Genomic DNA, 22,378 nt, shown 5'->3' with positions numbered 1-22,378 from the left:
ACCTAGGCTGTGGGAATGCAGGAAGGGGAGGGAAGGCTGTCTGGAAGACAGGCCAAGGCGAGGCTCCGTCTCCAGCTAGGCAGAGGGGGCCACAGGTGTGAGGGTCCGTCCCTAGTCTAGGGAAGAAAGGCTCTGGCAGTCAGGCAGGGCTGGGATGGAGAGAAAGGCGGGGGCCGAGGAGTCTGGGGTGCCGTGCCCAAGAACAGACCAACGACTCAGCGCTCCGGCAGGAAGGAGGCGGCAGGCGGGGGGCGGGGAGTCCCGCCTCCTGGGGCCACGTTTTATTGTGAGCAGAGGGGCAGCAGTGGTGGCCACACCCCAGCCGAGTGAGTCCCGGCTCACGCGTGGCCGTCAGACTGGACCTCGGACGGGGACCCTCAGGAGTCGGGCTTGCTGGTCCCGGGACCTTCTGGTTTCTTCTGCGGTGCGGTCCGAGCGCCCAGTGGGGTGTCCAGGGCCTGTCTCCGGATGAGCTCTGCGTACAGCCCGCCTTTCTTCAGGAGCTCTTCGTGGGTCCCGGCCTGGAAGATCGCGGGACGGTCACTCCCCGGGAGGGCTGAGCCCCCCTCAGCCACGAAGCCGGGGGGCTGGGGAACCCGGTCCTTCCTCCAGGTGAGGGAGCGGGGTGACCCCGGGAGCACTGGGGCCGCTGGACCTGCACCCGGCGGGCCTGCGGCTCCCCTGGGGCCGGGGACTGCTGGCCCCTAGATGTGGTTGTTCCCAGTGCCCGGCCCCCCCCCGTGCCGCCCCCCCACTTCCGGCCGCCCAGGTCCGCACTGACCTCGCACACCCGGCCCTTGGCCAGGACCACGATGTGGTGCGCGGCGCGGACCGTGCTGAGCCGGTGGGCGATGACCAGCACGGTGCGGCCGGCGCTGGCCCTATCCAGCGCCTCCTGCACCACCTGCTCCGACTCCGCGTCCAGCGCGCTGGTGGCCTCGTCCAGGATCAGCACGGTGGGCCGCTTGACCAGGGCGCGCGCGATGGCCAGGCGCTGCTTCTGGCCCCCCGAGAGGGTGGCCCCCCGCTCACCTGGGGAGGGACGGGGCAGGGCAGGGCGGGTCAGCGGCGCCACCCCGGAGGGCAGTGAGAAAGTGCTAAGAAAAGACCTCAGCGGGCAGCAAGGCAATGGCAGGGTCACAGGTCAGAGGGGAGGGGGCGCACCCTCGGGGATCAGAGATACAGAGAAAGTGCCACCCACCTGCCCCACCGGGACCTCCTCTGCAGGGAGGGCGCGCGGCCCTCTCGGCAAGAACACAGCTGCGTTAGGGACACGCAACACTAGTGACCGCCGGGGCGGGGCCACAGCCCCCGCCCACTGCTGTTCCCTTGACAGGTTCTGGAACATTCTGCTACCGAGACTAGACACTGGGCAGTAAATCTGACCCCCAGGATGGAAAGGAGAAGCCCTTGGGATGAAGCCCTAAGGCCGAGCTTCACTAGGCACACACGAGTGTCCCAGGGCCGGCCACATCTCTCCTGGGAGTCCGGAGACCTGACCAGGACATCAGCCCATCCTCTCAAGGTGCCATGTTTCAAGAGCAGGGCAGAAAAGGCCGGAAGTGGCGCTGTGGCTCAAGTGGTAGGGCGTGAGCCTTGAGCACAGAGCAGCTCAGGGACAGTGCTCGGGCCCCGAGTTCAAGCCCCGGGACTGGCACAAAAACCAGGAATCCCCTGTTCGTCCCCATACAGCGAGCGGCCTCTGTCCTCTGCACCGCAGTCCTGCTCAGAGCTGCCCCCGCTTCACCCAGCCGCAGCCAACGGCTCACGGCCCCAACCCCCCCCCCCCGCCCCCCGCCGGCCCCGAACTCACCCACAACAGTGTTGTAGCCCTCGGGGAAGCTGCAGATGAACTCGTGGGCGTTGGCCTCTCGCGCGGCTGCGTACACCTCCTCGTCCGACGCGTCCTCCTTCCCGAAGCGGATGTTCTCCATGATGGTTGTCCCAAACAGGACAGGCTCCTGGGAGGGGGCGGGGACCGGGATGGGATGCGCAGACCGCGTCCGGTCTCCTCCTCCTCGGGGAAGGCCGGGGCCGCGCCAGGGCGTCTGGACGGCTTCCTCGGCCCAGTCAAGCAGAGGTGCCTTCTGCCGAGGGCGGAGAGTGACTCCCGACAGGTGGGGTGAGGGGGTCGGCGCGGGGGGCCCGGCCCGCCCGCCCCTGGCTCGCACCTGGCTGATGAAGCCCAGAACCTGCCCCCGGAGCCAGGAGGGGTCGAGGGTGCGCAGGTCGTGCCCGTCCAGCGTCACCGCGCCGGCCGTCGGGTCGTAGAAGCGCTCCAGCAGGGAGGCCACGGTGCTCTTTCCTGGCGGGTGGGGGAAGTGAGGAGATGGACCCCCCCCCCCCGTGGCCGTTTCAAACCCCAGCCAGGCTCCTAGCGGCTCCCGGAGGACAGCGGGGTGAGGCAGTGCCGGGGGCCCCCCCTTACCTCCTCCGGACTGTCCCACCAGGGCCACGATCTTGCCGGGGGGCAGCGTCACGGTGAAGTCTGTGAGCACCTCGAAGCCTGGACGGCAGGGGTAACTGGGAACAGCCAAGAGCCCCAGCTAGCCCCGGCCCCCGGGGTCCCAGCCGGCCCCCCCCTCCACCTGCCCCCCGCCCAGTCTCAGTCTGGGGGTCCTGGCTCCACGCCGCCCACTCGTGCTCACCTGAAGCTGACGTTCTGGAAAGTGACCGCGCCGCGCAGCTCCGTGCCGGGGATGCGGGAACCCCCAGACAGGGGGACGCAGGGGCTCAGGGCCATGTACTCAAAGACACGGGCGCCGGCGCTCAGGCCACGCACAACCTTGAGGGGGAACCCAGACTTTGGGTGAGGTGGGAGTTGGGGCTCTGCTGGGTGCCAGACAGGGGGTGTAGTATGCCTGGTGTCCCCCCCCCACCCCCGCCACAGGCCAGTGCCCTGGGACTCCCTCCCCTCCCCAGACAGAGGCAGCACCCACACGACTGGGTAGTCCCAGTCCAGATCTGGGTGCCCCATCTTGGGACAGCCCCCCTCCCCGCCACTCACCTGCCCAAACAGGACCGAGAGGCTGGCCATGGACCTGTCAGGAGAGAGGGTTGGAGAACATGGCGATGAGAGCGGGCACGCGGAGGCCGGGCGCTGCAGTGGTCTGATTAGTGCGCGCGTGGACAGGCAAGGACACGGGACTCGGGGACAAAGGCGGACGCCCCAGAGGAGCGCCGGGGCCCAGGGCCACATCGCCGGGCACCAGGGCCCTCCTGGACGGCAGCCGTGTGCCAGCCTACTCCACACCTGGAGGGGGTCCGGGAGGCCACGGGCATGCACAGGCCTGGGCCGCAGCGCGGGTCTTCACGCCGCCCCGGTCTATAGTGTGGAGAACGAAGCCAGCTGGCAGCGCCCCCCCCACCCCCAAGTCCTCCAGGAGGGACCCCAGCTGAGCCTGTGACCTCCTGCCTCAGCCTCCACAGAGGTCAAGGCGCCACGGCCCACCATCGGAGCTCCTGGGAAAGCCATGACTCACATCCAAACGAAGGCAGAAGGAAAGAAAGTGCTTTCGGCCAGTGCCGGTGGCTCACCTCTGTATCCCAGCTACCCAAGAGGCTGGGAGCTGAGGATCCTGGCTCGAAGCCAGCCCGGGCAGGACAGTCTATGAGGCTGATTAACCAGCAAAAAACTGCAAGTGGGACTGTAGCTCAAGGGGCAGTGCTCTAGCCTTGAGCAAAAAGCTACAGGACAGCACCCAGGCCCCAGGCCAAGCCCCAGTACTGGCACAAAAACAGAAAATCTCCGATGAGAAAGCCAAGGGACCACAACAGGGAACTTTGGGAAGAGCCCAGAAGAAAACTTTCTGGCCACGCACTTGTGGCTCACGCCTGTAATCCTAGCTGGCCAGGAGGCTGAGCTCTGAGGATTGCGGTTCAAAGCCAGCCCAGGTAGAAAAATCTGTGAAACTCTTTATCTCCGATTAACTACCAGAAAACTGGAAGTGGTATGGTGGTTCAAGTGGTAGAGCGCTAGGCTTTGAGCTGAAGAGTTCTGGGACAGTGCCCAGGCCCTGAGTTCAAGCCCCATGACCGACAACAACAGACAAACATTCCTGACAGAATCTGTACTCTGGGCCTTGTTGTGCAGGGGTGTGTGTGTGTGTGTGTGCAGGAGATGGGCATGTGTGTTTATCTGTCTAGACTGTGGGTCGCCTCCTTTGCCCTGGCGGGGCTGGGGTTGGGGCTGGGCAGGAGGATGAGTCAATGGCCTGAGTCACGGGTCCCCGTTGGCTTGGCCGACCCGTGACCGTCTGAGCGGCACTGTGGGCGCCGGGTGCCGTGGAAAGACCGACTCCTCAGCACCGCGGGCAGCAGACTCATTTCTCCCAGTGCCACAAATGGGGGTGGGAGGCGCCCCCAAACCCACAAGGAAGCGGTTCTGGCAGGCTCGGGGCGATCGGCACTAGCCGCAGGGAGGGGGCCCGTCTGAGAGATCTGGAAGCCATTAGGGCCTGGCAAGCGAGCTGGCTGCAAGTGAAACCCAAAACGCCCATGACTCACTGGTGTGCGGTGACCTTGCTCCGAGACGCCGCAGGCCGCGTTCCCGACCAGGCGGGGCTAGGCCCCGCGCTGTGGGGAGGCGGCACGGCCCCAACCGCGGCCCGCCTGGGCTCTGCCCTCTCTCGGCCTGCCCGTCCTTCCCCGCCCCCGGGAGCCGGCGGGAACCGGGAGGAAACGCTGTGATTCTTCAACGCAAGACGCGATTCCACACGGGCGGCCCAAGCCCTCTCGCCGCTGTCACGCGATCGATCAGGCTCCAGGCCGCGCCCGCCGTGGGGGGCGGGGTGAGGAGTGAGAAGCGGGACAGGGCCCGGCAGGCTCCTCTGGGTCCTCAGGACCAGGAAGATCATCCCGACTGGAGGTCGGAACCCAGCCGCACGGGCACGCAAAGGGGACGCCCAAAGCTTCGCCGCGCCACGTCCGGGCATCCGGATCCCAGAGCTACCACGCCACGGTTCCTGAGGCAGAAGAGGGCGAAGGCTCCTCAGGCCCACGGAGGGTCTGAGGACGTGTGGAGCAGTGGCAATGTGTGCACCGCTTGGAGGAACAGCAGCTGGGCCAAGAAGGGCTTTTCTCTGTTTGGGGGTCAAAAAGGGCTGTCCGACCTACTGGTGGGCCAGTAGTAATTCATGCTGAATTATTCTATAAGAACTGGAGACCAAGTGACGGTCGCTCATTTCCTGTCATCCTATAAGCAGGAGGCTGAGATCTGAGGATCAAGGTTTGAATCCAACCTCAGCAGGAACACCCATGAGACTTACTTCCAACTAACTGCAAAAAGCTGGAACTGGAGGTATGGCTCACGTGGTAGAGAGCCAGCCTTGAGCAAAAAAAGCTAAAGCACAGTGCCCAGGCCTTGAGATCAAGTCCCAGTCCCAGCACCAAGAACAAACCAAGCAAGGACAAAAACAAAAACCAGGAAGACACTGACGTGCAATGGCGGCAAGGCAAGACTCCGAGCAGGGGTAGGGGCACCGCTAGAAGCAGGCGTGTCATCTGTGGAGTAGGGAGGAAGGTCTGGGGCACGGGAAGGGCCACGGGGCAGATGGGGGTATCTGTTTTCTTGATGTGACTGGTGGTAACAGGTCTTTACTCTTTAATCATTTATTATAGCATATTCACTCTTTAATTATTTATCCTAACGTATATTTATGTACTTTTTATACTCGCCATGTGTGGGGAAATGCAAAGTGGAAAACAGCAGTAGGAATGCCTGCCAGGAGAGGTGGCTGATGGGTAATGGCTGGCCCAGGGAGGCCTGCAGGGAGAGGTGGCTGATGGGTAATGGCTGGCCCAGGGAGGCCTGCCGGGAGAGGTGGCTGATGGGTAATGGCCGGCCCGCAAGGCAGACAGGGCCCTGCTGAGCAGGTAGCTCCAGACTAATGTAAATGGGCAAGCTACAGGGTGACATTCTCAGGGAGAGAGAACCCACTGCTCTTCCCAGAGAATGGTCAAGCAGATGACAGGTGGAGAGAGGCACGCCCTTAAAAAATCCCGTTAAGGGCCAGGTGACTCATACCTGCAATCCTAGCTACACAGGTGGCTGAGATCTGAGGATCGTGGTTCAAAGCCAGCCTGGGAAGGAAAGTCCGCGAGACTCTTATCTCCAATGAACCACCAGAGAACCAGAAGTAGAGCTGTGGTTCAAAGTGGCAGAAGGCTAGCCTTGAACAAAAGAGCTCAGGCACAGTGCCGAGGCCCTGAGTTCAAGCCCCACAACCGACAACAACAACACAAAAGAAAAGCCAAGTAAGAACACGAGGCCCCGAAGTCAGGCCTTAGTACTGGTACGTGCACGTGCACACACACACACACACAGAGCTTGTCACACACACTTGTGAGTTGCCTGAGAAGCCAACAATGCCAACCACATTTCTAAGGGGGATTCAGAGTACATCGGTGTGCTTTTGAGGCAAGCTGGGCAGGTCCGGGGCTGGTCAGTGGTTATGCCAGCGTGTGCTGGCACCCTGGGCCGGCAGCGCTCTGCACGGTGGCAGAGGGCTCCACGGGACGGGGAAGGACCCCACTCACCTCTGCACCGTCTGGGAAGCCACCAGGAAGGACATGAGGTCTCCCCCTGTCAGCTGCTGTCCAGCCACAAGAGAGCCCCCGATGAATAGGGTGCCCAGGACCATGCCTGTGGGGGAGAGGATGGGAAGGAAGAAATGCCCAAGGATGAGCCACGAGCTTGGCCCATCAGCCCCAAATCCAAGCCCTGTTCTGCCAGGAGCTAACTGAAGACTGTAGGTGAGACCAGGGGAGGTCTCCCCACACGCTGTTGTGGGGTGTGGGTGGTGCTCGCTACTGTGTTGCCTGCAGGCATTAGCAGCCAGGGCACCCGGCAAATCAAGGTGATGGTCAGTACCGAGTGGTGTTCTCACCCACCTCTGCTCCTCCTCTGCCCGCGGACCATGCCTGCTCCCCGGGGGGGGGGGGGGGGGTGCGGGGAGAGAGGGCGCGCCCACTCACAGTTGAAGGCGATGTTGGAGAGCCCTTGGAAGGCGGCGATGCCCCTGCCCAGCTCCTCGGCTTTACAGCGGCAGTCCTCCAGCTCAGCCCCGTAGCGTCTGGGCACAAAGGCCGGGTCAGGCCCTGGGGAAGCCGACGGGCGGGGGGCACGGGGCAGCGGGGGGGAGGGGGCGGTGGGGGAGGAGGACGCCGCTGCGGGCTCCGCCCTTCCGGAACTCACTCCTCTTCCCGCCGTTCCATGGCGAACGCCCGCACGGTCCGCACGTTGCCCAGCGCCTCATCCGCGACGCCCGTCGCCCTGGCGATCTGCGTGGAGGCCACCCCAGGAAACGGCGTGACGGGGACGGCGGGCCAGGGAGGCTCGGGGCGGGGGGGGGGAGGGGGAGGGGGAGGGGGAGGGCAGGCAGGGGGAGACGACCAGGGCTCCCCGTACCTGCTCCTGGCACTGGCGAGACAGTTTCCGGAGGCTGGAGCCCAGCAGCGTGCCGACCCCCATCAGGACGGGGGTGGTGACGGCCAGCAGCAGGGTGAGGCGCGGGGAGAGCAGGGACAGGGACACCAGGCAGCCGGCCACCTGCGTGCAGCTGCGGAGCCCCTGGACAGCGGGGGGGGGGGGGGGGGGCGGTCACGGCGCGGCCCCTGGCCGGGGGGAGGCCGCCCGCAGACTCGGAACCCGTCTGCAGACAACTAGGGTCCGACCGGGAGGCATTATGGGTCGGGAGCATCCATGGGCGCTCTTTCCCCTAAACACGCCCCAGTTTGCTTCTTTCTGTTCTAGAAACTGCACGAAGAAAACCCACGGTGATACCAGCGAGTGCTGGCCACCTCGGGCCATGGGGGTGAGAGGGGGCAGGCGGGGGGGTGGGGGGCGGGAGGGGATCCGCAGGGGCCGCCGTGCCAGCTCCGCGTGGGCAGGGGTCAGCACACCGGGCAAGGGCAGGAGCGCCCCCCCCCCCAGGACAGACTCGGGTGTGAGCCCTCGGGCCCCTGGGCGCCCTCCTGCACAGAGGTCATGGTTCCTCACGTTCCCACCTCAGGGCTGGGGCTGGTCTGCACGGCGGGGGGGGGGGGGGGGGGGCTGTCTGTCTGCGGGGGGGGGGGGGGGGGCCTGGGCCACTGACCTGGGAGATGACGAGCTTGAAAGAGGACTTGAACTCCTGCACGTCCGTGGTCAGGCGGCTCACCAGCTGCCCTGTCTTTTTGGCATCAAAGAAAGCAATGTCTTGTCTGGTGATGAGAGATGGGCAGGGGCATGCGTGCGGGGGGAGAGAGACGTTACTTCAGGGTGTGGCCCCCCCCCCAGCCCCTTTCCCCCCAGCCCCGGGCCCCGCGGCTGCCCGTACCGGAGCAGGTTGCTGAACAGGGCCTTGCGCATGTCCACCGCCATGCGTTCGCCGACGTGAGACAGCAGCGCCAGGTACCCGAAGGTCAGCAGTCCCTGCGGGACGCGGGGGAGCTCAGGGGTGCGCCAGGGGGGCCCCCCGGGGCCCAGGCCCCCCTCCCCCGCCCTACCTGGAGGCCGTAGAGGAGCAGCAGCTGCGTGCTGACGTGACGGGACTCCGAGGCGAAGCTCCCCACGCGCTCCCGCGTGTATCTGGACACGATCTCCACCAGCTGGCCCAGGAGCAGGGGGATCTGCACGTTGGCCAGGGCCGCGCCCAGCGCCAGCTGAAACGGGGCGGGGCGGAGGGGACGGAGGCTTGGAGGGCGGGAGGGGGGTCCGGCCTTCCCCTTCCCCACGGTGGCTGCTCAGAGGGACACAGCCAGGGCCCAGGCTTCTAGGACCCCCCCCTCCCTACGCCCCACAAACCCACACTCCCTGCCCGGCTCCTCTTTAGTTAAGCGCAGAGTCCCAGGGCCCCCGGTAGCAGCAAGGAGTTCCCGGGCAGCTCAGGCCGGGGCAGGGTCTCCCTGTTCCCAGTATGGAGGAGTGAGAGAAGCCTCACCACGATGGCCGCCCCCAGGAGAAGCAGGTGTGGCCGCAGAAAGCGCCAGAAGAGCTTCCAGTTGAATGTCGAGTCCCCCAGGCAGGGTGTGTCGCGGGCGGGCGGGGCCTCTCCTGCCTCACACAGGGCCACCAGGCAGAGGCGGGGACCCTGGCACAGCACCGCGGAGCCCAGCAGGGCTCCCCCGACCCAGCGCCAGGCCGAGGGGCTCCGGGCGGGGGCTGCCGGGGCTCCGGGGAGGCAGGCCCGGAGCTGCGACCGGACCCGGGCGACGGCCCTGAGGAGGGACGAGCTGACGTGGCCATCCGGGGACCTGCCAGGAGACAAGGGCAACGACGGCCGAGTCCCAGCCCGTCCCTCAGCCGACCCACAGAGCCCTGGAGCGACAGGCCCTCCGGGAACAGCGTTTCCCTCCCTCCAGCCCTCTTCCCCGCCGTTGTTTGCTTTTGTCCCTTCTTGGTGAAACTGTGTCTTCCTGTGTAGTCCTCCGCTCCAGGGCTCCCGGCGTGCTCTTGCCGCCTCAGCCTCCCGAGAAGCTAGGACCACGGAGCCGCTGAGGCTCGGGCCGCGCCCTCGAGGGCGGCGAGACCCAGGTGCCACCCCGCCGAGCGCCCGGGCCATCTCAAGCCACTCCAGCTTCTGCAACGAAAGCCCGCGTGCAACGCAGCTATGGATCCTGACTGTGAGCCCCCAACGTCAGCCTTCACAGCGCTCTCGCGTCGCTCTGCACGATCTCGGAGCCAGCGCCGGCCAGCACTGGTCCGAGGTCCCGCTCGACCCCCCACGACCCCAAGTCTGTGGTCAGGGCCGGTTTCCAGGCCCCGCGTCTCCCCGTCTGGCTCGTCAGGGCTGGAGGGCAGGAGAGAGGACAGCCGGGCAGTCTGGGACATTCTCCTGCCAGACGGGGGCCCGCAAGTCCTAGGAGCCTGAGGCTCGGAGGGGAGCTCCCCACACACGCTCACAGCGACGAGCCGGCGGGCCCTGACTCTGCTGCCCCCGCCTCTCACCTGCCCGGAGATGCCCGGCTCTCACTTGATAAGACAACACGCATGCACAATCGAAATCTGATACAATCTGTCCTCCGGCTGCAGAAATGGAACGACAGGAGAGCTCTCACGTCGGGTTCCAGGAACCAGACTCCTTCTACTCTGCCAAGCACAATGTGCCCACGGCTGTAGGTGAAAGGCTGGGTCAGCGGGTGACCGAAGGCCTCTGACTTGCTCCGCCCCGTCGCCTGCTACCTCATCTACCTCCCCGTCCCGGGCCCAGGCTGCTGTGTGCACCGAAGCACAGAGGGAAAGAGCCACATGCCAAGGACTTAAGATGGGCGCCGGTGGCTCACGCCTATCATCCTAGCTACTAAGAAGGCCGAGAGCCGAGGATCCCAGTTCAAAGCCAGCGCGGGTAGCAAAGTCGGTGAGATTCTTATTTCCAACTGGCCATCAAAAAAAAAGCCAGAATTGGAGGCGTGCCTCAAGTGGTAGAGTATTAGCCATAAGCGAGAAAGCGGAGACAGCACTCAGGCCCTGGGTCAGGCACAGGAAAGCGTGACCACACTGAGAACACAGGGCAGGCGCTGCCTGTCCAGCAGCAGCACAGACCAGCGCTGCGTAAACACCGCGGAGGAGAGAACACGGGAATGCTCAAGGCGGACGGAGAGCATGGGGGATGTGTGTGGTTAGAGAGGAAGAAGAGAAGGAAGGTTCATCGGGGTGTCAGAGCGGAGTCCCAGGCTTGGGAGACACTGTGGTTCCCGGGCGTCTACGCAGCGAGGAGCGCTGGCCAGACCCGCTGGAGCTTTTTGTAGGCTAGGGACATAACCAAATGTGCACTGTTAGGATCATGGCAGAGGGACGTGGGACAGAGAGAGATACAACTGGCTAGAGAAAGGCGAGTTAGAAGCAGAAGCGATCGGCTGAAGGGGACTCGATACTCGAAAGATCCAAGCGACTAGTGACGGGAAAGGCTTAGGAAACCAAAAAGAATACCGCCATCAGCCGTGGCGGGACGTGGCGGTGGTGCTAGCGCTCTGGAGGCTGAGGCAGGAGGACCACGGGTGTCAGGCTTGCCTGAGCAACACAGAGAGACCCTGTCTCAGACTAAACCAAACAAAAATAACCATGAAATACAGAATCAAAAAGGAAATAGGGTTCCCCCCTCCGCCCCAGTTCACCATCATAGTTTTTCATTTTCCCAGACTCTTCTAGTTAGACTCTCTCCTTCCTTCCTCCATTTCAAGGAGGCCCATACTTCTTGCCCTATGGATGGTCTTTCTGTCTTGTTTGCCACTATTTTCTAATGTCGATCCCGAGTTTTAGATAAAGAAACTAATTCTCTTTCCTTTCTTTCCCTTTCTTTTTTTTTTTTTTCCAAAAACACATTTATTTTTAAAAGCGAACAGATAAGCTTTACACAGTCAAATGTTCCAGACACAAACCAGAATTTAGATTCCAGGTTGTGTGAGTTGTGCATCACTAATTACATGCAAGAGACAAAACATTCTGCTTCACTACAAGCATTCAATTCTCTAAACCTGATTTGTACTTCTACTATCATTGTATTCCATTCTGGGATTCTGGCATTCCAGAAAATCCATCTAAAATTCCAAATTTCCAAACTGAGAGGCGCGATTGTTGGGCTTGGGCTGGGGTTTATAGACAATCCGATCATTAATCATTTGTTCCCGACTTTTGGGGTCACTGTTGAGCCAGTGGCTCCTTCTCCATCACTGCTTCCCACAACGTCCACATCTTCCTTCTGTTTCTTACGGGCCTCCAGATCCTTTCGGATGCTCTCGAACTCTTCAGTGTCATCAAGCTTCAGCTCCAGACGCGTTGGCTTCCGTCGCAGCATATTGAGATCAACACCAAGAGCCAGACCCAGTGAACTCCGCTCCTTCCAAGCCTGAGGTCTTTCCCGGAACCTCAGCTCCCATCCTGCATCTATTGCTAGGCCATCTCTCTTTCCCTTTCTTATTTATTCCATTAGATGATTCCCGAAGAGCAGGGGGAAAAGAATTTCATACTGGAGTATGTAACATCTGCCCAACATCTCTTATGTTTACTTGTTTTGTTTTTGTTGCCAGTCCTGGGGCTTGGACTCAGGGCCTGAGCACTGTCCCTGGCTTCTTTTTGCTCAAGGCTAGCAGTCTGCCGCTTGAGCCACAGCGCCACCTCTGGCCATTTTCTATATATGTGGTGCTGGGGAATCAAACCCAGGGCTTCATGTATACGAGGTAAGCACTTTACCACTAGGCCACATTCCCAGCCCCGCAACATCTCTTATGAGCTGTTGGACATAATAGATGTTGGGCAAATGTTGGTTTGACTATGTGCATGCCTTCATAGAGATGTGGAATAGTTTGATCTGAAAACTGTAACATTTTACAAACATTCGTATTTACTGTACAAGCCACTTAAAATGGAAAAGATTTACAAAATACTTTCCCTAACTTTTAAACATTACTTTTCTATTGCATTTACTTTTAAATGGTTCTGACTTAGTAAATTCACCTCATAATCTACTGAAAAACACTAATGAATGCACCTATATTTGGATAGACATAGTTCTCTGAGTCTCTCTCTAGTTTAAATAATATCAACATTCTTCTTCTTTCCTCAAGACTGTTCTCAAGCCATTTAATAATTTACCATGGCCAGGCTGGGAATGTGGCCTAGTGGCAAGAGTGCTTGCCTTGCATACATGAAACCCTGGGTTCGATTCCCCAGCACCACATATATAGAAAATGGTCAGAAGTGGCGCTGTGGCTCAAGTGGCAGAGTGCTAGCCTTGAGCAAAAAGAAGCCAGGGACAGTGCTCAGGCCCTGAGTCCCAAGCCCCAGGACTGACAAAATAATAATAATAATTATTATTATTATTTACTATGGCCATTTTCCAGCTTCTCTCTTTCTCACCTCCAAACTGAGACTAAGAAGGGCCTGAGGGGGGCTGGGAATATGGCCTAGTGCCAAGAGTGCTTGCCTCCTACACATGAAGCTCTCGGTTCGATTCCCCAGCACCACATATATGGAAAACGGCCAGAAGTGGTGCTGTGGCTCAGGTGGCAGAGTGCTAGCCTTGAGCAGGAAGAAGCCAGGGACAGTGCTCGGCCCTGAGTCCAAGGCCCAGGACTGGCCAAAAAAAAAAAAAAAAAAAAAAAGAAGGGCCTGAGGGTTGCCACGGCCGGCGGATGGCTTCCCCGCACCAGTACGTCCAGGGGCAGCTCCAGCCGGAGCTTCCCCTCCCTCCATCAAGACAAAGACAGCTCGGGCCGCCCACCCTTGGCAACCTTCCTGCCTGCTCTGGGCTCGTTCCCTGCTAGATCAGAAGGGCATCAGCCCCTTCTCACCAAGATCTAGTTTCGCATGGAGGATTTGGTTTCTGGATCCTTGCTTGTTTCCCACCCATCCCTCTCTCTGGGCCAATGTGAGTATGGAGTTCCTAAGAACTGTTTTAATACTGACCAAGTTACAGATCGACTCCATCCCAGCTGACAGGCTCCAGCTCAGAAGGCCCATCTTGACCCTGGGGTGCATATGGACACTGACGTCTCGGGACACCCAGAAGGCCCATCTTGACCCTGGGGTGCATATGGACACTGACGTCTCGGGACACCCAGAAGGCCCATCTTGACCCTGGGGTGCACTATGGACACTGACATCTCAAGGCCCATCTTGATCCTGGGGTGCACTACCGACACTGACGTCTCGGGACACTCAGCAGCAGTGTTTGTTCAGAGCTCCCGGTCAATTCCCGGAGGACCGGTGGAAGCGGGAATGGCGCCCCCTGGTGGACGCCGGCGAGCCGGGCGTGGCCTCTGACCTCCGAGACTCACGTAGGCAAATGTGAGGAGTCTCGGGCTGGCACGGGCACCGCCCATAAATAATTGAGGCCCGCCGGCCCGGGAGTGACATTCCACCCCGGCCGAGCTAGCCTACAGCTCCCAGCAGGCCTCGCGCTGAGCCGGAACTCCATCTCCCAGCGGGCCCCGCGCCCCGCCGGCCAGGTCCCGGACCCGAGCTCCGAGGAGCGATCGCTATTTACCTGACGGCCGGAAGCGTCTGGAAGCGGAGGGACAGTGGCGACCTGCCTGGGACAGGGCCGCTCCGTATCGCGACCCGAAACAGATGCACCAGCATGTTGGGGCCGGAAGACCGGAGGAGCCGGCAACAACAATTTCACCTCATCTCTCCGGAGGCTCCATGCTGGCTAGGTCCTCCATCCCGGCAGCACCCTCGCGCCTCGGCCGTGATTGGTGGCAAGACACGTCAATCTCGTAGCAGGCTGTGGTTGGGGGAGCACGCTCTGCGCCCTCCTCCTTCCTGAGCTGTGATTGGAGAGGATCTCGGCCTCTCCCCGCCCCGTGGGCGGGGCCGAGCAGGACGGGGGCTGGGCGTGACGTTGGGCGGCTGTGCCCGGCTCGTCCTCCCGCTTCGGCCGGGCCGGGTGGGCCGCGGCGGCTGCTGCTGACCTCGGGCTGCTCTCCTGATATTCCCGCCGCTCCTGGATGTTCTGGGTCCTCGGGAGGGTGTAGAGGGGCGAAGGAGCTAAAATCGTCTGGGGAGCCCGGCGGCGCCCGGGGCTCACACCTGCTGCAACCCTAGGAGGCCCGAGGGGTGTGGGGTTCGAAACCAGCCTGCCCCGGAAAGCCCTTGAGACGCTCCTCTCCACTGCACCTCAAAAATCAGGAAATGGAGCCGTGGTTCAAGGGGGTAGAGCTTCCAGCCTTGAGTAAAAAACAGTTGAGGGACAGTGCCTAGGCCCTGAGTTCAAGCCACTGGCAGGACGGGCACACCCAGACCCCACGCCCTGACAGAACTGGGGTTCTGTGTGTGTGTGTGTGTGTGTGTGTGTGTGTGTGTGTGTACCTTGGGTGGCTCTGATCCAGACCCCCATCTCCTCAATTTTTGAGGAAGTGTGTAATTTCTCCAGGTGAAGCCTCAGACCTATCCCTGACAGGTGCCTCCCTCCCTTCCTCTGTCTGACAGATTGTCTGAGGCTTCCCCCCCCTCCCACGAAATAGCAACTGTTACACGTTGCCCTTCAGTCCATTGGTTTCAGTGTTGATGATTAAGACGCCATTGCTGGTACAGTGAAAGAGGTGTGAGGTGTTTGGTGTTTGGGATCTTATTATCCAATAGAGGGAGGTTCCTGGGTGCCCTCCCTTAGCTTTTTTGCTACTTGAGCCACAGCTCCACCTCCAGATTTTTAGTGGTTAATTGGAGATTTAAAAAAAAAAATCTCATGGACTTCCCTGCCCCCGCTGGGTTCAAACTGTGATCCTCAGTGCCAAGCCTTCTAAAGAGCTAGGATTACAGGTGCGAGCCCCACTGTTCCACTCTATACTTTTTGTGTGTGTGTGTGTCAGTCCTGGGCCTTGAACTCAGGGCCTGAGCGCTGTCTCTGGCTTCCTTTTGCTCAAGGCTGGCACTCTGCCACTTGAGCCACAGCGCCACTTCTGTTCATTTTCTGTATATGCGGTGCTGGGGAATTGAACCCAGGGCTTCCTGTGTACAAGGCAAGCACTCTACCACTAGGCCATATTCCCAGCCCCCCACACTAAACTTTTTAAAAACTCAGTACCTCAGGCTTGTTAGGCAAAGTGCTTTCAAAATTTGGGTCACCCCCACTTGGGCTTTTGAGAAGTTGAGGGCAGAAGTCTAGCATTTAACCCTCTGCCCTGTTTGGTTTAGGGCCAAGTGTGGAAGATTGAATGGCAGTCATTATGCCCTCAGGGCTCAAGAGAGACATTGGCTTGAGGACTTCAGGAGGGCACAGGGTCATCATCTTTTGTTTTTGTTGGTCGTGGGGCTTGAACTCAGGGCCTGAGTGCCATACCTGAGCTTTTTCTCTAAAGGCGAGAGCTCTACTGCTTTGAGCCACAGCGCCACTTCATTTTCTGCTGGTTAACTGGAGATATGAGTCTCACAGACTCTTCTAGCCCAGGCTGGCTTCAAACTGCAATCCTCAGATCTCAGTCTCCAGAGTAACTGGGATTACTGGCGTGAGCCATCTAGGGTTCTAGGAAATGGAATCTTGCTGCCCAGGGCATTTCCTCATTCCTGCTCTTGCTTACTTATCTGCCCAGCTAGTTAGAGCTCAGAGTTTATTCTTCTGCATAATGATTTGTTTGCATTATCTTCCTCCTCCTCTTGGCTGACTTCTTCATGGGAGTGGCTTTGCCTCGTCCATCCAGTTCCAGAATCCTCCACTTGTCTGTCAGAGTGTGAGAGGTTAGGATAGAACTGGATTGGACAGTGAATGAGAATTAGGCTGAGATTGGCCTGAAGAGTTTAGAGAAGAGTCCTAGTTTGCCCAGGCTGATCTTGACCTCCTCCTTTTCCTCTTCCTCCTCCTCCTCCTGTTCCTTCGTTCTTATTTTCTTTAAGTAGTTGTACAGAGGGGTTTCACGTCAACAAGTCAGATCATGAGTACAAAGCCTCTTGGTCCATGTCACCCCTCTGTCACCCGAGTTCTCCTCCACCAGTGATGCTGAGTGTATGATATCAGGTGGGTGAGTGAGAGCGGCCCGGTCAGAACCTTACAATACCCATCGTGACGGAAGTCTCATCCTGAGAAGGTTCTGACCCCTCCCCTCTCTGACCCCACACTTGCCCTCCTCCTCCACAACATGGGATTCCATGGGATTTATTTTTGCCACCTGGTAGAAGCGTTATGTCTTCTGCTTGGCCATAAAAACACGCAAGTCCAGACCTATGTGGCAATTTCTTTCCCAGAAAGAATGCCCAGAGCAGAAAAGCGGCAGCCTGGACCCAAATGGTGGGGCAATGGTGGGGAAGTGACCACTTCCACGTTCCTTCAGGAGACAACGTGGAAAGCCCGGTTCTCCTCGCCGTTTCTGGGTTGGTGCCCTCTATCAGTCCTTAAGTCGTAAGCCCCGAGGCCCTGTGACACCTGCTGGTTACGTCAGCATCTCGGATCTGGGCTGCATCTGGGCACCTGGTGACTCAGGGCCTTGGGAATGGCGTTGGGCCAGCCAGCAGAGCCGCCACCTGGGGACAACAACAAACTCAACTCAGCCCATCCTGGAGTACCAAAAATTTCCTTCCAGATCCCAAGTCTGTGGTCCTCCTCCTCTGCCAGTCCAGCCCTGAGGCTTCTCAGGGCCCCCTCCCCCCCAAACTTGTTCAGGCCTCGGAGAAGGGGGCATCCCATCCAGATTTTTAAGAGAAGGAACTTCCATGGAACCGACCTTTCCAACACCAAGCTTCTCAAATGATCTCTTAAGTAGTAGGAAGGCTTTCCTTCCCTCATACCTTCCTTTCCTCAGTTTCCCCATCTGGCTGCAAAGCCAGTCTCCCTCTTCCCTTCCTTAGCGTGTTTAGGTGAACCCAACAGGCAGCCTTTTATCTTATATCATTGCAGCGTCTTTTATTCCTAATGTTGACCCCTGTAGAAGGTTTAGAAGGAAGCGATGTAAGATTTGTATCTTTTGCCGGTCCTGGGCTTTGAACTCAGGGCCTAGGCGCTGTCCCTGAGCTTCTTTTGCTCAAGGCTAGCGCACTGCCGCTTGAGCCACGTTGCCACTTCAGGCCTGTTCTGAGTAGTTCATTGGAGACGAGAGTCTCGGGGACTTTCCTTCCCCGGCTGGCTTCACACGGTGGCGGTGGCGGCTCAGATCTCAGCCCCTTGAGTAGCTAGGGTTACAGGCGTGAGCAGCACCCCCACCCCCACCCCCACCCCCCGCTGCCCAGGGCTTGAGATAAGATTTTTAGAAATAAAAAGTTTAACGACCGGGCTCTTAGATCCCGTGTTGAGATGCCGCTCCTGTCGTTCTCGCTTTTGTTTTGGCTGCCAGGGCTTTTTTCTAGCTGGGAGCTGGCTTAGGTCTGAAGGTGGAGATGACAGGTGTGTCTTCTTATCCCAATAAACTCTTCAGTTGTGGCCTCCCAAGCCTAGGCCCGGAGGCTGGGCCTCGCGGATTGGCCCCGGGTGGCGGGGACGCCCGAGGCCTGCCCAGCCTGAGTCACCTGGGGTTGTGTTGTTGTTGTCATCTTGGTGGAAGGCCACACACCTCCCTAGGAACAGGAACAGGACAGGCCCGGCTGGGTCCCTCCAGCTCCTCAGGAGAAGTCACGACTTGATGGTGAGCCGAAGGGGGTGGGGGGGGAGCCGGGGGCGGCTGGGGCGGTGGGGAGACTTGGGGCCCAGCTCGGTGCCCCTGCTCCCCATGCCGCCGCTTCTGCCTGCTCCTCCCTGCCGGGGACCCGGGGGAGGGCGGATGGCTGTCTTCTCCCTGTCCCCTCGTGCTTCGAGGAGCTCCCCCTCCTCGCGGACCCCTCCTTCCCTGGGCTCCCCTCGCCTGGCGCCCCCCCGGGGGCCAGGGGCTCCCCAGCCTCGACGGAACGCCCTCCCGCCCGCAGCCGTCCCCCCGCCACAGCCCCAAATGTCACCCATCTCCGCCTCCCCATCTTGGGGACCCCACGGCACCCCATCCCCATCCTCGGGCACCCCCCCTCCTCCCCGCCGGTGCCACCAGGACCCCCCTGGGCTGCGGATAGGTCCTCTCATCCCCGAGCAGGATTACGACAGGCTGGAGGACTGCGACCCTGAGGGGTCCCAAGACTCTCCCCTCCCCGGGGAGGAGCAGCAGCCCCTGCTGCACGAGCCCGAGGGGCTCCGGGGTGAGTGGGGAGCCTCGGATTCGGAGGGACCCCCCCCCATGACTCAGGCCGCTGCCCCGAGGCTGATGCCGTTCGTTCCTTTGCACGCAGGCTCCTGGCATCACATCCAGAACCTGGACAGCTTCTTCACCCAGATATCCTTTGAGCTGGGCTTGCCAGGGGTGGCACGGGGGCACTCCCCACCCCGTTTGTGTGTGTGTGTGTGTGTGTGTGTGTGTGCCAGTCCTGGGGCTTGAACTCGGGGTCTGGGTGCCGTCTCCGGGTGCTGCTTTCGCTCAGGACCCGCGCTCTACCCGCTTGAGCCACGGCGCTACTTCAAGGTGTTTTTGGACTTGCCTGCCCGGACTGGCCTCGAACCACGATCCTCCGATCTCAGCCTTCCCAGTAGCTCGGATCCAGCCTGGGAGGGACCCATTCGGACCTGGCACATTCCTAGCCGACTCCGTGAGGGTGCCCTGGGTCGGGGGGGGGGGGGTGAGCTTCCGCAAGGCATCTTGGGAGAGGCCCGTTGTGTCTTAGGCCTATTTTCTTGACACCCTTGGCACATCTACAGCTACCACCAGCGGAATGGCTTCGCCTGCATCCTGCTGGAGGATATCTTCCAGCTGGGGTGAGACGCGGATTTGAGCTCGGTCCCCCGCCTTCTCTTCAAGTGCCGGCGGCGGCGGCGGCGGCGGCGGCTTCTAGTCCGTCCGGGGCATCCCCAAGCCGCCCAGGGCCCTGGAGGAGGGAGAGGGGGAGACCGTCCCAGGCTGGTCTGGGAACTGGAGCGAGGGTGGGGGGGGGAGGATCCCCTCTCATTCTCCAATCTAATCGCCGCCACTTCCGGTGTCCTCCACAGACAGTTCATCTTCATTGTCACCTTTACAACCTTCCTCCTTCGCTGCGTGGATTATGACGTGCTCTTTGCCAACCGACCAAATAACCAGACAAGATCCGGACCATTCCCCAAAAAGGTGGCCATGTCGGATGCCATCTTGCCCTCGGCCCAGTGCGCAGAGAGGTGAGTGCCACCGGCTCGGGGGTGGGGGTAGAGAGCAGACCCCCTGCCTTTTGGGCTGGGTTAGCTGTCAAAATCAGTACTCTTTTTTTTGCGCGTCTTAGGGCTTGAGTTTAGAGCCTGAGCACCGTCCCTGGCTTCTTCTTGCTCAAGGCTAGCGCTCTACCACTTGAGCCACAGCGCCACGTCTGGCCTTTTTCTGTGTATGTGGTGCTGAGGAATCGAACCCAGGGCTTCATGCGTGCTGGGCAAGCGCTCTACCGCTGAGCCGCGTTCCCAGCCTTTAGAGTGCATTTTAAAGTACATTTCAAAGTGATGGAGCACCATGAAGAGCCTTTGTTTATGAGTCGTGTTTATCTTTATTCACTTGGTTAGGAACGAAAGGTGAGGACAACTTTATTTCTGTGATGAAGAACAAACCTGGAGCCTCTAGTATTCTAGGCAGTTGTACCACTGAGCTGTATCTCCAGCCCTGAGGTCAACATTTTACTTTATTTAAAATTTTTTTGCCAGTCCTGGGGCTTGGACTCAGGGCCTGGGCACTGTCCCTGAGTGTCTTTTGCTCAAGGCTAGCACTCTACCACTTGGGCCACAGCACCACTGGGGAATGGAACCCAGGGTTTCTTGCATGCTAGGCAAGCACTCTACCACTAAGCCACATTTCCAGGTAGGCTCCTTTTTTTGTGTGTGTAAGGCTAGGATTCTACCACTTGAGACACGACACCACTTCCAGCTTTTTCTGTGATTAACTGGAGATAAGTCTATCAGATTTCCCTGCCGTGGCTGGCTTCAAATTTCAGATCTTAGCTCCTGTGTAGCTAGTATTACAGACATGAGCCTCCAGTGCGTGGAGGACTCTGGCGTTTCGGTGTGCCTAACTGGAGCCAAGGGTTTCAAGGACTTTCCTGCCCAGGCTGGTGCCGAACCCTGATCCTCAAATCTCGGCCTCCTGAGTACCTAAGATTATAGGCACGAGTCCCTGGTGCCTAGCTCTGAGGTCAACTTCAAGGCCTACGGAAGCACAAGTCTTAGCTGGGTGACGGTGGCTCACGCCTGTTATCCTAGTTACTCCGGAGACTGATATCTGAGGATCATCGTTCAAAGCTAATCTGTGAGACTCTCATCTTCAACTAATTACCAGAAAACCAGAAGAGGATCTGTGGCTCAAAGTGATAGAGCACTAGCCTCGAGCAGAAATAGCTCAGGGACAACGCCCAGGTTCTGAGTTCAAGCCCCATGACCCACAGGAAAACAACAACAACAACTTTGTAGTCCCCTGTGAAGGCCTTTTTGGGGACCCCTCCTTGGACCTCAGATGGAGACCTGTTGCTTGCATAAACTGCTCCCGGTATCTGTCTCTGTGGGGCTTCCCACTTTTCTACACCAAGACCTGTCCAACCCCATGCAGGATCCATGACAGCACCCTGCTGGTCTTCCTCCTGGTCCTGGCTGCTGGCTTCTGGCTGTTCCAGCTGCTTCGCTCAGTCCGCAACCTCTTCAGCTACTGGGACATCCAAGTGTTCTACAGGGAGGCCTTGCACATTCGCCCGGTGAGCAGAGCAGGGGCGTGGACAGGGGCAGAGTGGGCAGAGGAGAGGAGGGGGGAGGGGCAGCACACAGAAGGGAGGGCCAGGCGGGAAACGCCAGAAGAATGAGGCTCTCATGACTGTGCCCCGGACCCAGAGTAATGTCAGGAAGCAGGTGCGCCCCCCCCCCTTATTTATTGATTTATTGCCGGTCGTGGGTCTTGGACTCAGGGCCTCAGCTCTGTCCCTGAGCTTCTTTTTGCTCAAGGCTAGCACTCTACTACTTGAGCCACAGCACCACTTCTGGCCTTTTCTGTTTATGTGGTACTGAGGAATCGAACCCAGGGCTTCACGCATGCTAAGGCAAGCACCCTACCACCAAGCCACATTCCCAGCCCTCTTTTATTTATATATTTAGTTATTTGGTTAGTGCTGGTTCGGGGGCTTGAACTCAGGCCTGGGCACCATCTTTGTGCTCGAGGCTAGCTCCACTTTTGGCTTTTTGGTAGTTTACTGGAGATAAGAGTTTCGTGGACTTTTCTTGCCAGGGCTGGCTTCAGCCTCCCGAGTAGCTGGGGTTACAGGTGTGAGCCACCTGTCCCAGGCTTTCCTCCTTTATTCAGATGGGTCATGTAAGATGACTTACAGTCACACGCCCGTGATGAAAACAATGTGTCACCTGACTCCCTAGAGCAGAGGGCATTCTAGTTGGGTTTGGAAGGTCAGAGGAGGGGCATTTTGTTAGTGGGGTAAAGCCATGGGTACCTACCTGCCTTCCCATGCTGCCCCCCCCCCTTCTCTTCTCTTGGCTCTTGCTGTTTCTTGCTCATTGTGGACGTTTTTGTTAAAAACACCTCAGCAACCCTGCAGCAGATAGAGATGTAAGGGCAGAGTGCCAGGGTGACCCCTGCTTTTCTTTCCTTTTGTGGCGCCCCTACAGGGGCTTGAACTCAGAGCCTTGGGTGCTGTCCTTTAGCTACTTTTGCTCAAGGCTGGCACTCCGCTTCTGGCCTTAAACCGGTTCATGGGGATAAGAGTCTCACGGACTTCGTTGCCCGGGCTGGCTCCTCAGATCTCAGCCTCCCGGGCAGCTAGAATTGCAGGCGTGGGATACCACTGCCTGTCAACAACCTGCTGGCGGGAGGGAGGCTGGGTCTGACACCTGAAGATCAAAGGGCGGGGTGTCACCGGGAAGCGCGTGATTCATGGCTACAGGAGTGATTACCAGGAGCTCTGGCTGGGGATGGCCGTCCATAACATGGGTGAGAGGGAGGCAGGAAGCCTTAC

At 59.6% G+C, this 22,378-nt stretch overlaps 2 protein-coding genes and 1 pseudogene across 2 annotated transcripts in view; 1 reads left to right on the top strand and 2 right to left on the bottom strand.

The window, feature by feature from the left end:
• Positions 1-137: 137 nt before the first annotated feature.
• On the bottom strand, positions 138-14,149 carry Abcb8 (ATP binding cassette subfamily B member 8). Its single transcript, XM_048340477.1, has 16 exons — positions 13,965-14,149; positions 8,922-9,234; positions 8,488-8,643; positions 8,319-8,413; positions 8,097-8,202; positions 7,409-7,570; positions 7,196-7,281; positions 6,976-7,073; positions 6,538-6,643; positions 3,008-3,041; positions 2,649-2,785; positions 2,429-2,523; positions 2,172-2,305; positions 1,814-1,961; positions 782-1,032; positions 138-521 (listed from the first exon to the last, which is right to left on the bottom strand). Exons 1-16 carry the CDS (start codon positions 14,057-14,059, stop codon positions 378-380), a joined length of 2,160 nt encoding a protein of 719 aa, XP_048196434.1. The 5' UTR covers positions 14,060-14,149; the 3' UTR covers positions 138-377.
• On the bottom strand, positions 11,518-11,936 carry LOC125347324 (annotated as a pseudogene).
• Positions 14,150-18,024: 3,875 nt separating the features above from the next.
• The window catches only part of Atg9b (autophagy related 9B), a 9,434-nt gene continuing 5,080 nt past the window's right edge, over positions 18,025-22,378 (top strand). Inside the window, 5 exon segments of the mRNA XM_048340467.1 lie at positions 18,025-18,565; positions 18,656-18,699; positions 19,111-19,175; positions 19,407-19,568; positions 20,974-21,115. Coding sequence (XP_048196424.1) covers positions 18,025-18,565; positions 18,656-18,699; positions 19,111-19,175; positions 19,407-19,568; positions 20,974-21,115 — 954 coding nt within the window.

This window comes from Perognathus longimembris, chromosome 2 (assembly GCF_023159225.1).
Source record: "Perognathus longimembris pacificus isolate PPM17 chromosome 2, ASM2315922v1, whole genome shotgun sequence".
Taxonomy (NCBI): Eukaryota; Metazoa; Chordata; class Mammalia; order Rodentia; family Heteromyidae; genus Perognathus; species Perognathus longimembris.
The sequence above is the reverse complement of the archived record's forward strand: the minus strand, read 5'-3'. Positions and strand labels throughout refer to the sequence as shown.